General features: G+C 45.4%; 1 protein-coding gene and 1 long non-coding RNA gene across 4 annotated transcripts in view; both read left to right on the top strand.

Annotated features, from left to right (window-relative positions):
- Positions 1-12,796, top strand: part of LOC144498499 (monocarboxylate transporter 2) — a 156,618-nt gene extending 143,822 nt beyond the window's left edge. For all 3 annotated transcript variants that reach the window (XM_078219704.1, XM_078219703.1, XM_078219705.1), the window contains one exon: positions 8,503-12,796. In XM_078219704.1, the coding sequence (XP_078075830.1) occupies positions 8,503-8,768 (266 nt within the window). In that variant the 3' untranslated portion in view covers positions 8,769-12,796. The remainder of the gene's footprint in view (positions 1-8,502) is intronic.
- Positions 12,797-15,901: 3,105 nt separating this feature from the next.
- The window catches only part of LOC144498500 (uncharacterized), a 203,586-nt gene continuing 203,371 nt past the window's right edge, over positions 15,902-16,116 (top strand). The window contains exon 1 of the long non-coding RNA XR_013498718.1: positions 15,902-16,077. This is a non-coding gene — a long non-coding RNA (uncharacterized LOC144498500). The remainder of the gene's footprint in view (positions 16,078-16,116) is intronic.

The following is a 16,116-nucleotide window of genomic DNA, read 5'->3' as shown; positions in this document are numbered from 1 at the left end:
CGCACACTCATAAATACAGATGACAGGGTGGGGAGGGATAGATTGGACAAATTAGAGTCCTTAAATCAAAGTAAAAGAGTAGACAGTCTAGTTTGTGGATTCGGCTGGCTTCTGACTGAATTCATTTGTCTTATTACATTCGATTTAAAGATTTAGACAACTGAGTTGGTTGTTTTTCAGGAGATGGTTGTGCCGGTTTGGATTTTTTTTTAAGAAGTCTCGGTATGCAGTGTGTCCTTGGGTGATCACTGTCAGCCCACTGAGTCTGAAGCTTACAGGTGCGTTGGAGGATTCCCACTTTGGTCTTCTCCCTCAGCTTCTTGTCCTCAGTTCTGCTGAAAAAACGTGTGCTTAAAACACACAAAGGGTTGGCTTGTCATGTGAGCTTCTCCAACTGCCAAGGGAATTTTAAAAAGTAGGATGTTTTGCCCGTGCATTTCAAAAGTGACTTGATTATCTCTTGTCAAGAAGCGAAACCTAGCCAAGTCCCACTGTCCAAGCGATTAGCCTTCATAGCCCATCTCCAATAGCTGAATGCCCCATGTGATTGCCATAGATGCTTTGCTAATAAGGCAGTAGATGTGAGTCCCTCACGCTCCCCTAAAGTCATTGCCCTTGATGGCTTTTGCAAGCCAACTGACTCCACCCCAATGAATTGGAATGTGGAATGTACAGTAATGCAAATTGGGGTTAGCCATCTTAGAAAGTGAGTTCAAGCCACTCTAGTCTTTGTGTTTTATCAAAAAGTTTGTTTTTTACATTTCAATTCAGGTTTCCAGCTGCTGGATTAAAAATCATTATTTGGCTTGAAGCACATCTTTATGACAAGTGCTTCGAGATCAGAGACTCAATCATAGTCAGGAGGGGCCATTCGGCCCAACGGGTCTGCACCAACTCTCTGACAGAGTATCTTACCCAGGCCGTATCCCCCTCCCTATCCTCGTATCCCCACACATTTCCCATGGCTAATCCATCTAACCTAGATATCTTGGGACACTGAGAGAGAATTTAGCATGGCTAATCCACCTAACCGGCACGTCTTTGGAGTGTGGGAGGAAACCAGAGCACCTGAAGGAAACCCACGCCGACACAGGAAGAAGATGCAAACTCCACACAGACAGTGACCCGAGGTCGGAATCGAACCCGGGTCCCTGGCGGTGTGAGGCAGCAGTGCTAACCACTGTGCCACCCCAAAACGTCCTGGCATAATGCAAGTTTTCATTGCTTCTTTCTTCCTTCTCTTCTTCCCAAACGTTCCCAATTTCTCTGCTACTAAGGAAAGACATTGGGCAGGATTTTATGGCCCTGCTTAATCCGAGACCGGAAAATCCCGCCCTAGGTCAACGGACATTTCCATTGTCTGCCCCTTGCCTACTCTGATTCCGTGGCAGACGGGACGGTAGAATTCCGGCGATTTTGCAGTTTCACTGCATGAAGCACAAAGAGGAAATCTCCGAACAAGTGACGCTTTATTCAGTGGAGTATGCGGTGGCGGGTGGGGGGGTTATTTGGAAATAATGAGGGAAAGTTGTTTCGAGATACTTCCTGCAGCATTACAGAACTGCGGTGTCAGCTTTCCACTGCTCTGATGTGGAGCTCTGAGCCAGCTACTACTGTTTCAAAGAGTGTGTTAGACAGCAGCTTTTGGGGTTGACTGGCAGCTTTGAGATGACGAGAGATATTGGTTCGCAGTGAAATGTTCCAGGAATGGACAAGACCAATGTGAATTTATGGGTCTAATTCTGCATAGGGAGTTAGCTGGAAAATAGAACCAAACACCCCCTGAGTAGGAACACCCAGTTGGAGTGTTCACAACACATTCATGAGGTGGAGATGCTGGCATTGGGCTGGGGTGAGCACAGTAAGAAGTGTTAGAACATTAGCCTAAAGTCCAACAGGTTTATTTGGAATCATGAGCTTTCGGAGAGCTGTTCCTTCATCAGCTGAGTGAAGGAACTGTGCTCCGAAAGCTCATGATTCCAAATAAACCTTTTGGACTTTAAGCTGGTGTTGTGAGACTCCTTTGCACAATATATTCAATGAGACAATGATCATTTTCTTTATTTTTACGCTTGAAATTTGGGGCAGAATTTTCCTGTCCCATCTGCCCTGGGAATCATAGCGGGCGGGATACAGATCATGCAAAGGTCGTCGGGCGGGATTTTCCGGCCTTGGAGCGAGCGTGGTTGGAAAATCCTGTCCTTAGTTTTTAAGAAGTCAATAGACCAGCGTAAGTCTTTGTATTTATTAGATGAGTTGAACTGTTCACTTTTTCAATCATTCTTTGGGATTGGAAGTGACATATGAGTGAGTTTATGCACTCATTAGTGTAAAATCACAGAACTAAATAGTTTATATGGTGTCTTTCACCATGGGATGAACCAAGGTTCTTTGCAACCAATGAAGTGCTTTGAAATGTAGACCCTGTTGAAATTTAGACAAACACAGCAGGTTATTTTCACATTCAAGAGTAAACAATGTTGATGAAGCATAAATATCACCTCTTTAAAATGGTGCAGGATCATCTTCAATCTCTACACGAGATTCGACTGTATCATCTGAAAAGTGAAACTTCATCAGTACTGCACGGTGGCACAGTGGTTAGCACTGCTGCCTCACAGCGCCAGGACCCGGGTTCGATTCTGGCCTTGGGTGACTGTCTGTGTGGAGTTTGCACGTTCTCCCCGCGTCTGCGTAGGTTTCCTCCGGGTGCTCCGGGTTTCCTCCCACAGTCCAAAGATGTGCAGGTTAGGTGGATTGGTCATGGGAAATGTGTGGGGTAGCGGGATAGGGCAGGGGAGGGGACCTGGGTGAGATACTCTGCCAGAGAGTTGGTGCAGACTTAGGATCCCTACAGTGCAGAAGGAGGCCATTCGGCCCATCACGCCTGCACTGACAACAATTCCACCCAAAACCCTATCCCTGTAACCCCATGTATTTACCCTGCTAATCTGCCTGGCACTAAGGGACAATTTGACAAAGTCAATCCACCTAACCTGCACATCTTTGGACTGTGGGAGGAAACCGGACTGCCCAGAGGAAACCCACGCAGACACGGGGAGAACTTGCAAACTCCACACAGACAGTGAGCTGAGGCTTGATGGGTCAAATGGCCCCTTGTGCACTGTAGGGATTCTGTAAAGTGTATTGAAAGATTCGCATTTACGTGTCCCCTTATGTGCCCCAACAGGCCAAAATTCTTCACATCTTTAAATGGTAGGAACTCTTGTTTTGTTGCCAAATGTGGCTGACAATTTACACAGAAAGCTTCCACAAAGAGCACAAGTCCAATTAATCACTTTTAAGAGTGTCGGTTGGGGAATTGCGTCTTTGGTCTCCACCTGAGCAGATAGAAGAGGACTCAGTTTAATTCTGCGTTTAAAGATGGTGCCTCCTGGGTGGAAGGCTGGCACAGAGGTTAGCACTGCAGTCACACAGCACCAGGGACCTGGGTTCAATTCCTGGCTTGTCTGTGTGGAGTGTACAAATTCTGCCCGTGTCTGCATGGGTTTTCTCCGGCTTCCTCCTGCATTCCAAAATTGTGTCTATGTGAAGGGTGGCAATGGCCTAGTGGTATTATCGCTAGACTATTAATCCAGAAAGTCAGCTAATGTTCTGGGGATCCAGGTTTGAATCCCACCACGGCAGATGGTGAAATTTGAATTCAGTAAAAAGTATCTGGAATTAAGAATCTACTGATGACCATGAAGCCATTCTCGATTGTCGGAAAAACCCATCTGGTTCACTAATGTCCGTTAGGGAAGGAAATCTGCCATCCTTACTTGGTCTGGCCTACATGGATGGCATGGTGGCACAGTGACTAGCACTGCTGCCTCAAGGGACCCGGCTTCGACTCCTGGCTTGGGTCACAGTCTGTGCAGATTTTGCACGTTCTCCCCATGTCTCCTTGGGTTTCCTCCAGGTGCTCCAGTTTCCTCCCACAGTCCGAAAGATGTGTTGGTTAGGTGCATTGGCCATGCTAAATTCTCCCTCGGTGTACACGAACAGGCCCCAGAGTGTGGCGACTGGGGGATTTTCACCATAACCTCATTGCAGTGTTAATGTAAGCCTACTTGTGACACTAATAAATAAACTTAAACTTAAAATGTGACTCCAGAGCCATTGCAATGTGGTTGACTCTCAACTGCCCTCGGGCAACTAGGAATGGGCAGTAAATGCTGGCCAGCCAATGACGCCCATGTACCACGAATGATTAAGAAGGGTTAGGTAGATTGTCCATGTTAAATCGCTGGTTAAGATGCTCTTTTGGACTCAGTGCAGACTGGATGGGTTGAATGTTCTCCTTCTGCTGTGTTGGGATTCTATGGTCCCACACTCCCTTCATATTAGACTGACGTCACAGGTTAGACTTTGTGCCAAGATTCTGGAATGAGCTAGAACCCAGAATCCCCTGAACAAAGCTAATACTAAGTGAGAGTTTTGGAAAAGCACTATGCTTGGTGTCAGCTTTATGTTGCTAAATTATGCTATCCTCTCACTAATATTTCCACTTCGAGTCAATGGTGTAGTCCAATAAATGAACAAGTAACGATCGTGCTCCATGAATTTCCAATCAAAATGTAATGATGTCATGTAGAGCCTCTCAATAATACAGAGTCAAGGCTGCACAGTAATAGGACTCATAAAGTCATAGAGCAATACAGCATGGAAACAGGCCCTTCAGCCCAACTGGTCCATGCCGACCATGGTGCCTTCCCAGCTAGTCCTAATTGCCCACGTTTGGCCCATATCCCTCTAATCTTTTCCCATCCATGTACTTATCCAAATGCTTTTTAAATGTTGCTATTGTACCTGCCTCAACCACTTTCTCTGGCAGCACATTCAATATACTATAGGGAGGTGATAGCCTAGTGGTATTATCACTAGTCTATTAATCCAGAAACTCAGCTAATGTTCTGGGGACCGGGATTCGAATCCTGCCATGGCAGATGGTGGAATTGGAATTCAATAAAGGAATTAAGAATCTACCGATGACCATGAAACCATTGTCGATTGTCGGAAAAACCCATCTGGCTCACTCATGTCCTTTCGGGAAAGAAATCTGCCGACCTTACCTGGTCTGGCCTACATGTGACTCCAGAGCCACAGCAATGTGGTTGACTCTCAACTGCCCTCCAAGGGCAACTAAGGATGGGCAATAAATGCTGGCCAGCCAGCGCCGCCCATGTCCTATGAATGAATAAAAAACAAAAGACCACCCTCTGCGTGAAACAGTTGCACCTCAGGTCAATTTTAAATCTTTCCTCTCTCACCTTCCTTAAACCTATGCCCTCTAGTTTTCAATTCCCCTTCCCTGGGAAAGAGATTATGTGCGTTCATCCTATCTATGCCCCTCATGATTTTATACACCTCAATAAGGTTACCCCTCATTCTCCGACGTTACAAGGAACAAAGTCCTAGCCTGCCCAACCTCCCCCTATAACTCAGGCCCACCAGTCCCGGCAACATGCTCATAAATCTTCTTTGCACTCTTTCCAGTTTATCAATGTCTTTCCTGTAACAGGGTGACCAAAACTGTACACAACCCCCCAGCCTCACCAACGGCTTATAAAACTGTAACACTCTTGTTACCTTTTATATTCACTGAAGAGAGAGTTACTCACTCACTTGCAAAAAAATCAAGGAATTTCAGGCACGTTATTTTTAATATATTTTAATTCATTGAATGTGGGCATTGCTTGGCCAGCATTTATTGCTCATCTTGATTGTCCTTGGACTGAGTGTCATTGTTGGATCTGGAGCCTCGGCCAAACAACGACAGCAGATTTCTTTCCCGAAAGGTAATTAGCGAACCAGATGGGTTTTTTTTTACAACAGTGGTTTCATGGTCATCATTAGACTTTTAGTTCCAGAGTTTTATTGAATTCAAAATTCACCATCTGCCGTGGTGGGATTCGAACCCGGGTCCCCCGAGACCCATTGTCCTGCGTCTCTAGATTACTAGTCTAGTGACAATACCACTACACCATCATTTCCCCTTGTGTCTAGGACAAACTGAGCATCTGCAATCTTTCGTGCCAGTTTTTAAAAATATTGCTCAGAAAGCAAGCCCCACCAATAAACTGTCCATCCCTCTATTCCCCAACTCCCTCACCCGCCCCAACTGAAATAATCACTCTGATGAGGTTTAAGGGTGGCACAGTGGTTAGCACTGCTGCATCACAATGCCAGAGACCCTGGTTCGATTCCAGCCTTGGGTGACTGCCTGTGAGGAGTTTTCACATTCTCCCTGCGTGGGTTCCCTCGCACAGTCCAAATGTGTGCAGGGTAGGTGGACTGGCTATGCTAGATTGCCTCTTAGTGTCTAAAGATGTGCAGGTTAGATGGATTGGATTGGCCATGCTAGATTGCCCCTTAGTGTCTAAAGGTGTGCAGACTAGGTGGATTGGCCATGATAAATTGCCCCATAGTGTCCAAAGATGTTAGGAAGATTAGCAGGGTAAATATGTAGGGTTTCAGGGAGAGTGGACCTGGGTGAGATGCTCTGTCAGAGAGCCGGTGCAGATTCGATGGGCCGAATGGCATGCTCCTGCACTGTAGGGATTCTTTGCTCTTTATACAGACCGAGGTTTTTTTTTAGTTTCGTTTGGGCATCATGATTGGCACAGACTTAGAGGGCCAGGGGGCCTGTTCCTGTCCTGTACTGTTCTTTGTTCTTTAATTTTGCATAATTGCACTGAGTTGATGGCCAATGAGGAGACTATTGAATTTGAGCTTTTTTTAACTGCAGGGATTTGAAAAAGCACCTTTTAAATATTAAAAAGCATTCCACACACAAGAAACTGATTACCGAAGAGCAAAGAGGCCATTAAGTGTTTCAAGTTTTTTAAGGCCATTTTCAATATACAATCAGGCTCCTGACATGCATTGGACTAAACACGGTGATTAAAGATTATTATATTTTGTAATAAACCTATTTTCAGCTGTGATAACAAAAGACCATCAATTACCACTCAGGAGATGTTAAGGTATTTCTTGTGTGTATTTCACTGACTTTTCAATTTAAGTTCTCAAAGCCAGCAAGGCTTTGAGGTGAGAACAGCTGGATGCAACGTGTAAAGGCCCTTCCCGACTTGCTTGCCAACCAGCCCTTCCCCCCTAATCTCGCTCTAGCCCAGATTTACCAATAAAAGCCCCTTCAATCCAACCCCTCCAGTCCAATCCATCTGATAGCGAACCCCCGATCCATTATCAAAGGAGGGGAGGCGATGGCCTAGTGGTATTACAGCTGGACTATTAAACCAGAAACTCAGCTAATGTTCTGAGGACTTGGGTTCGAATCCCGCCGCAGCAGATGGTGGAATTCGATTAAAATAATTCTGGAATTAAGAATCTACTGATGACCATGAAACCATTGTCAATTGCCAGAAAAACCCATCCAGTTCACTAATGTCCTTTAGGAAAGGAAATCTGGTGTCCTTACCTGGTCTGATCTTCATGTGACTCCAGAGCCACAGCAATGTGGTTGACTCTCAACTGCTCGCTGAAATGGCCTAGCAAGCCACTCAGTTCAAGGGCAACTAGGGGTGGGCAATAAATGCTGGCCAGCCAATGACGCCCATGTCCTCTGAATGAATTTAAAAAAGCCATTGATGAGCATTCCCTCCATGAAATCCGATGTTCCACTCAACTCCTCATCTTGGGTGGCACAGCGGTTAGCACTGCTGCCTCACAGCGCCAGGAACCTGGGTTCGATTCCCGGCTTGGGTCACTGTCTGTGTGGCATTTGCACATTCCCCCATTGTCTGCGAGGGTTTCCTCCGGGTGCTCCGGTTTCCTCCCACAGTCCGAAAGACGTGCCGGTTAGGTGGATTGGCCATGCTAAATTCTCCCTCAGTGTACCCGAACAGGCGCCGTAGTGTAGCGACTAGGGGATTTTCACATGAATTGCATTGCAGTGTTAATTGTAAGTAAGCCTACTTGTGACATTAATAAATAAATGTAAACACATTGCCCTCACATGTGACTCACCTCCTGACCCACAGGGTTCGTTTTATGGCCTCGCTCGAGCGAGACCAGAAATTCCCACCCAAGGTCAATGGAGATTTCCATTGTCAGACTCTTGCCCGCTCTGATTCCGGGGTGGGCGAGGTGGTAAAATTGTGGCAGCAACGTCCAATTCCTACCCCAGCCTCTGGTGTCCAACTCGCCTCCGATGACTCACCCCTTGCTCGACTTCCAATGCCCAATCCTCCCCCTGACCTGGTCTGCGTAAGATACCCTGTCGGAGAGTCAGTGCAGACTTGCTGGGCCAGAATACCTTCTTCTGCACTGTAGGGATTCTATGATTAAGTCAACAGACCAGTGAGTTAGCACCAATGTTAAATGTTAAGCGCCAATCAGAAAATCCAGGCCTGGCTTTGTAAACCAGTTTTCGGATCAGTTTCCTTGCTGAAGCCCCTTTTACCTATTTGTTTTGGATGCTTTGCTACAGCGACAATTCATTTATTAAACACGCAGAATGCCATTATTGTCTTTCAGGATTGCTGGTGGACATAACTCAAGATTACAGGTACATGTACGTAGTGTGCGGAAGCATCGTGATAGTAGCCAGCATCTATCTGTTCATCGCAAATGCCATCAACTACCGACTCCTGGCGAAGGAGAAGAAGCTGGAAGAAGAGAACGCGAAGGCGCCACCGAACGATACGGAACTGAACGACGTTTGTGATAACAGCACTGATGATATTGAAGTTAATCCTCAGATGCTTTTGGGAATTTCTTCGGAGAAGGAAACTGATATTTAAACGCCAGGCGCTGACCTGATTTTGTTCCTAGTATGCACTTGGAATTGAGTGTCAGGATTCTCATTTCACTTCAGAAGATAGATATGTCAAACCTCAAGACAGATATCCAGGGTTCTAACAGGGATAAATCAGTATTTGCAGCAGCAGAACACAGTGTCATACATTACCCCCTTTTACTTCCTAAAGGGGCGACCCTTTCAGTATCGCATCTTCCCCCAGCTTAAAGTTCTTCGGGGGGGGAAGTCACAGACCCTCTTTTATCCTCTGAATCGAATATGCTATAATTTAGCAAGGTGCAGATGAATTTGCGAGGATTAAAATGAAGGCAACACTCCTTCAACTTTTTCTGCCCCCAGTGGTCACCTCTGTAACCTGGTATTCTGCAGATATTTTAAATCCACATCATAATTGGTGCACTAAACAATTTTAATAGCGTGTCAGTAAGACAAATGAAGCCAGTGTTCCCACTCCCCCCACCGATTGACCTCAATTTGATGTTATAACGCACAAGTTTTTTAAAAAAAGAAATATAGTAAGCAGTCGAAGATATCTGCGCTAAGAACCACCTAGATTATAACATTAAAGGCACTCCAAAGCAGCTGAATGTGGGCAAAAGAGTCCGTAATAAATACTTCATTCAGAAGAGGGCACTAGACCAAGAATAATTGAAGATAAGCGTCTGTTCTTCCTCACGAGGAGATAACCCTTCCTAATAAAGTCTCTAAAGACTTGAAGCCAACCTTTCATTAAGTTTGACTTTCAAGGAACCTAATGAAGAGTGAAAAGGCCCTTGCCTTTACCATTCTTTTGTTTTGCGATTAAATAGATTAAAGTCTGGCAAATGAACTAAATTAAGCTCTGCCACTCAAAACAAAAAAAAAAGATTTTAACTAGATATCACAGAGAGCTTGAGGGACAGGGGCCCCTAAAGCCTAGATTTTCTAATCAATGTCTTTTTAACACTGGCGGTAACCTCTTTAATTTTAAAATAATGCCAATCAGAAGATCTAAGCTCCGGTATTCATCTGAAAAAAATGAAATCAATGTTGAAATACTCTGGAGTCTAACGCTCCAAAGTGAAACGAGGTTCGGCCAATTCTTAGTGACAGTCAGTCCACAACAGCACGCTGCCTCACTAACTAACACCGTCAAACCTAGTTTGATGATTGCCCCTGTGAAGCAGATGTTGTTCCACTTTGAAGGGGCTATGCAAATGCAAGTTGTTGGCCTGATAAGTTGGCAGCCTCTCACTACAAGCTGGCTGATATCAAATGGACAAATGGCATTGGCACATTTTTCCCCATGGTGCTGGGTTCATTTTTACTGGGGCGGAATAAAAAGAAGCTTTGACCCCCCAATAATAGACACCATTTCTGGTCAGGAGGTGCTAATCGAAGACCCTTGGGTGTCTGAATGCTAAAATATTCCATTACCTTCCACCAAAGCCTCTCACTACCTTCTGCGTGTATGCCCCACAAGAAAAGCCTTGTTTTCTTAAAGACATTTGTACGATAATTCTATTAAACCAGGCTGGTGCCATGAGTTCCGATTTTAACTAGGGTTTTTAAGTTTGTATTTAAATGGTTCTATTGTGATATTTTTAAGACACAGAACAGAGTTTTATGATGCAATAGTTTTTACTTTTCTAACAGAAATCTATCATAGAACGAAGTCCACGCTCCCTCTCTAAGCAAGTCAACCGAGTAAGTGTAAAACCTCAGTATCGAATAAACTCAACTCATATCATGAATAATTGCAAAAGAGCAAGTTTATGCAGCTCTCTGTTGGTTTTCACGGCTTCTCAGCGGGAAGGTGTCTACCTTTCTCAGCCTCTCCTTACAACAAGTCGATTGGGACTGAAAACTTGCAGATGATTGGGCATTGTCACATCCCACGGATTCATGCTTACTTTCTGTGGACAGCTATCAGCAGTCTTTTCCCCTGGTTTCTGTGGCTATGACTCATCTTTCATTCCCTCACCCTGCAGTATAAATATCTCCCACTTTCTATGCCTTTTAGCTTTGACAAAGGGTCATTTGGACTCGAAAAGTCAGCTCTTTTCTCTCCTTACAGATGCTGCCAGACCTGCTGAGATTTTCCAGCATTTTCTCTTTTGGTCATGCTTACTTCAGTCCTTATACCTTATGCACTGACCCATGAGATGGGGGTGACCTTCAGGTCCTTCGTAAGGTCAGCACTGCCTCTGAGCAACAGTACAACTAGTGACCAGGAAAATTCTAAAAGTACCTTCTAGTATTTGGTACTCAGCCTAATCGCAGACATTCTCTGCTACCGCAATATCACAACGCACTATAGGAGGCAATTTAGTGCTACGTTACTGGGCGGGAAATCCAAGGGATTGGCTGCAATGTTGATTTCATAGTACTATCACTCCCCATTGAATTCCAAAGTCAACGAGCTGTAAAATGCACTGATGAAGGGTCATCCAAACTCGAAACGTTGGCTCTATTCTCTCTCCATAGATGCTGTCAGACCTGCTGAGAGTTTCCAGCATTTTTGGTTTTTTGTTTCAGATTCCAGCATTCACGGTATTTTGGGTTTTCTTTGCTGTAAAACCTGGATCCTATCAGTTTTCCATTGTGCGAGTTGGGTTCCAGCTGCCTCCCCCACCCCCAAAGCGTTTATCATGGATTAATTTTTCCACTCTATTCAAATACTATGCTACTCAATGGGCAGCACAGTGGCACAATGGTTAGCACTGCTGCCTCACAGCGCCAGGGACCCGGGTTCGATTCCCGGCTTGGGACACTGTCTGTGTGGAGTCTGCACGTTCTCCCCGTGTCTGCGTGGGTTTCCTCCAGGTGCTCCGGTTTCCTCCCACAGTCTGAAAAACGTGCTGGTTCGGTGCGTTGGCAATGCTAAATTCTCCCTCAGTGTACCCGAACAGGTGCTGGAGTGTGGCGACCAGGGGATTTTCACAGTAACTTCATTGCAGTGTTAATGTAAGCCGACTTGTGACGAATAAATAAATAAAAATAAATAAATACAAGCACAACCTTAATAATTGGAGATACAATGGAATTAGAGAAACAATGATAACCCCGTCATCACCTAGCCAACGATATTACAACCATCATTGATATATTGTGGCTAACTGTGACCCTTGTTGCCCTACTTGGGCAACTGGTCACTACCACTTGGTTAAAGAGAGAGAGATACTTCATGGAGGGAAGTCTAACAAATGGTAAACCTTTTGCCCAAAGAAACATTCCTACATGTGCGACTGCTCATCAGAGTCCAGGATGCCCTCTATTTTTCAGTAACTGAAAGCAATGGGCATGCCTAAATGAGTGGGAGCCAACGCGAGCCTCCTAGGGGAAGGTCCACTTCCCGTTGGCAGGTGAGTGTGACTTATTCTTGGCTTCAGTCTCCCACAAATAGAGAAACCATTTTAATTCCCCTCAATCTCTGGTGAATTTTTTCCTGACGCATAATAAAAACACATTGAAGACCGAGGAGTGAAAACTATTGACCAACATCAATGGACCAGTTCTCTAGTGCATGTGTCTCAAAACAAGCAACGTGTTGAGCACCAGTTCTCTGGGTCTTCAAAATCAGAGACTTCTTTATTGAGTGAAAACAGCCATTTGCGGCATACCAAAGGAATCGTTTCTTTCAAGGTACTTATTCTTAGGTCCATCGCTCTTCATACTGGATTTCCCTGTTTGCTAAATCTTGCAATAATGTGCGGTCAACAAAAGGCTGAAACACTTGAGTTTTGTAGAAATGGGGTGCTTTGAATTGCATTAGTGTGTCATTATTTAGAGTCACTCCTGATTGCCGAACAGAAAAATAGGTAGCTGGCATACATTTTAGAAATCATAGAAGCCCTACAGTACAGAAAGAGGCCATTCGACCCATCGAGTCTGCACCAACCACAATCCCACCCAAGCCCTACCCCCATACATTTTACCCACCAATCCCTCTAACCCACGCATCCCAGGACACTAAGGGGCAATTTTAGCATGGCCAATCAACCTAACCCACACATCTTTGGACTGTGGGAGGAAACCAGAGCACCCAGAGGAACCCACGCAGACACGAGGAGAATGTGCAAACGCCACACAGACAGTGACCCAAGCCGGGAATCGAACCCGGGAGCTGTGAAGCAGCAGTGCTAACCACTGTGCTACTGTGCCGCCCAGGTAGGATTATATTCACTGGAGTTTAGAAGAGTGACAGGGGATCTCACAGAAACTGATAAAATTCTAACAGTGTTAGACAGGGTGGATTCAGAAAGAATGTTCCCGATGGTGGGGGAGTCCAGAACTAGGGGTCATAGTTTGAGGATAAGGGGTAAACCTTTTAGAACTGAGGTGAGGAGAAATTTATTCACCCAGAGAGTGATGAATGTGTGGAATTCACTACCACAGAATGTAGTTGAGGCCAAAACCTGTGATTTTAAGAAGAAATTAGATATAGGTCTTGGGGGTGAAAGGGGTCAAAGGATATGGGGGGAAGGGGGAAATCAGGATAAAAGCAAATTACTGCGGATGCTGGAATCTGAAACCAAAAGAGAAAATGCTAGAGCTTTGACAAAGGGTCGTCTGGACTCAAAACGTCAGCTCTTTTCTCTCCTGACAGATGCTGCCAGACCTGCTGAGATTTTCCAGCATTTTGGGGGGATCAGGATATTGAATTTGATGATCAGCCATGATCGTGATGAATGGCGGAGCAGGCTCGAAGGGCCAAATGGCCTCCCCCTGCTTCTAGTTTCCACGTTTCTATGTAAAAAGATCTCCACTACAGCAGGTGGGTTATGTGGCAACCTTTTGAACCCAGCAAACACAGTTCAAGAGTAACGGAGCTGAATGTTTTCTGCATTAAAAATGTTGAATACTGGTGGACCAATATGTCAACCCCCTTTGTAGCTCATCCCAAGACCTACGAACGAATAGGCTACTCCCTGATGGTATTTAAATTCTGTTTCTACTTGAATAGTTGGATTCATTTGGCTTTGAGGCAACATTAGCTATGGCTTTCCTCCATTTTTGGAATGAATTAAGTGTGGCTGATTCACAGGAGTAATCCCCCACTCCCCTTTATCAATAATTACGAGACAAATGTTGAGTTACTTCAAACAGGAATGAATGTGATTGGTTGGCTAGAATGGTTGAGACATCATTCACCAATGGAACTTGAGGAAAGGCAGGTACATTGGCATCAAAGAGTTGAGAAATGTGTCACAAGCCTTCAAGCGTTAACAAGTTAAAGAGATTTGCACGGAGATAATGGAGAATAATGATGTTGCTGTGGTAATATGTTCAATAGCTGTCGGTAGCACAGTGGTTAGGGGTGGCACAATGGTTAGCACTGCTGCTTCACAGTGCCAGGGACCTGGGTTCAATTCCTGGCTTGGGTCACTGCACGTGTGGAGTTTGCACATTCTCCCCGTGTCTGCGTGGGTTTCTTCCGGGTGCTCCGGTTTCCTCCCACATTCTGAAAGGCGTGCTGGCTTGGTGCATTGACCCGAACAGACGCCGGAGTGTGGCGACATGGGGAATTTCACAGTAACTTCATTGCAGTGTTAATGTAAGCCTTGCTTGTGACTAATAAACAAACTTTACTTTTACTTTACTTTTCTTTACAAAAGCTCAACTTAAAATACAAATACTCCTTTAGTATTAACATGAATTATTGGATGGGATTTTATGGCCTTTCTCGTCCTGAAACTGTAAAATCCCGCCCGAGGTCATGCTCCACCTCTCGCCCGCTCCGATTCCCGTGGCGGGTGGAATGGTAAAATTCCGGCCATTCTGTCTGATTTTAATAGTTGAAATGTGCAAAATGTTCATTTGCTGCTCATTTGCCACAAACGGGCACAAGGACATGAATGGGGAATGATTTCAGACAGAGGGTGTGAATGTGCAATTCATTGTCAACTGCATGATGACGCTCAGAGGCTGCACAGTATGTTGTGATTATCTAACTCAATGTTGGGTATGGAAAAGTCCTCTGTCGCTTTACTCGCAGAGAAAGGCAAAAGCAGATCAGAGAGCCCCACATAAAATCAGCTCTGGTAAAATGAATATTTTCCCCATACAACAGTGTTTTGATTTCCTAAAAAGAAGGAAACAAAATGCCTCCTTAAAATCGAATTAAGCTTAAGGCCACCATTTTAGTCCATGGTGAAGTTGTCCACCATAATAGCTAATCGAGGCCAGCTCCCACATCATGTCTTCCAGCTGCCAGTACGGACCAACAGTGAGAGCACTCGAGGTCCCGTCGCCAGGGACATTAGCATGAAGGTCGGCACCTACAATTCTAACAGCAATGATGCTCACTTTGGAAGGAGAGCAAAGATAAGGGTGGCACTTGGCACAGTGGTTAACACTGCTGTCTCACAGCGCCAGGGACTTGGGTTCAATTCTGGCCTCGGGTCACTGTCTGTTTGCATGTTCTCCCCGTGTCTGCGTGGGTTTCCTCTGGGTGCTCCGATTTCCTCCCACAGTCCAAAGATGTTCAGGTTAGGTGATTGGCCATGCTAAATTGCCCCTTAGTGTCAGGCAGATTAGCAGAGTAAATATGTGGTGTAACGGGGATAGGGCCTGGATGGAATTGTGGTTGGTGCAGATGCCACATGGCCTCCTTCTGCACTGTAGAGATTCTATACTGGAGCAGACCTTTTAAGCAATGAAAACAATGGCTTTCAAATACCTGCTGGTTATAAGTATGTCAGTCAGAATTCTCCGGCCGTTTATGCCAGCGGCATTCTCCAGTCTCACCGGCAGTGCATCTTCGCCCGCAGGTTTCCCGCCGGTGTGGGGTGATGTCAATGGGAACGGCAGGACCAGAGAATCCCGCCGCTAGCAAACAACACGCCACCTCCCACCCACAGCAAACATGTGCTGGGAGGCCAGAGAACCTCACCCATCACTTCCTTAGCTATGATCTATTGCTCTGGGATTGATCTGTTGTTAGAGAAATAGGATGGCAGCAATGTATACTAACATGGGGGTTTAAGAGGAGGCTCGATGAGACCTCTTGCTTTCATGTTAGAGTCTGAAGACAGTTGATCCCCCCTCAACTATGGGTGGAACATTCAACTTCAATGGGGAGAACAGGTAGTGGATCCACTACACTCTACCCCATCACCCCCCCACCCCCCCCCCCCAACCTCCACCAAGGCTGAAAGTTCCAATACAAACCTCCGCAAGATCAAATATTGCTTAGGACGAGGCTCAGAAAAATGATCTGCTCATGCTCTTGTGTGGAAAGCTCTCCTCTGTTAGTCTTCCTGCAGTGAACCCCCAACTGCTACTGGGTCAACTCATTATTCTAAGTGGAGGTGAACTGCTTCCCCTAAGTGAAAGTGGAAGGCATCCTG

This window comes from Mustelus asterias, chromosome 9 (genome assembly GCF_964213995.1).
Source record: "Mustelus asterias chromosome 9, sMusAst1.hap1.1, whole genome shotgun sequence".
Classification (NCBI taxonomy): Eukaryota; Metazoa; Chordata; class Chondrichthyes; order Carcharhiniformes; family Triakidae; genus Mustelus; species Mustelus asterias.
Note: the sequence above shows the minus strand (reverse complement) of the source record. Positions and strands in the feature narration are given on the sequence as shown.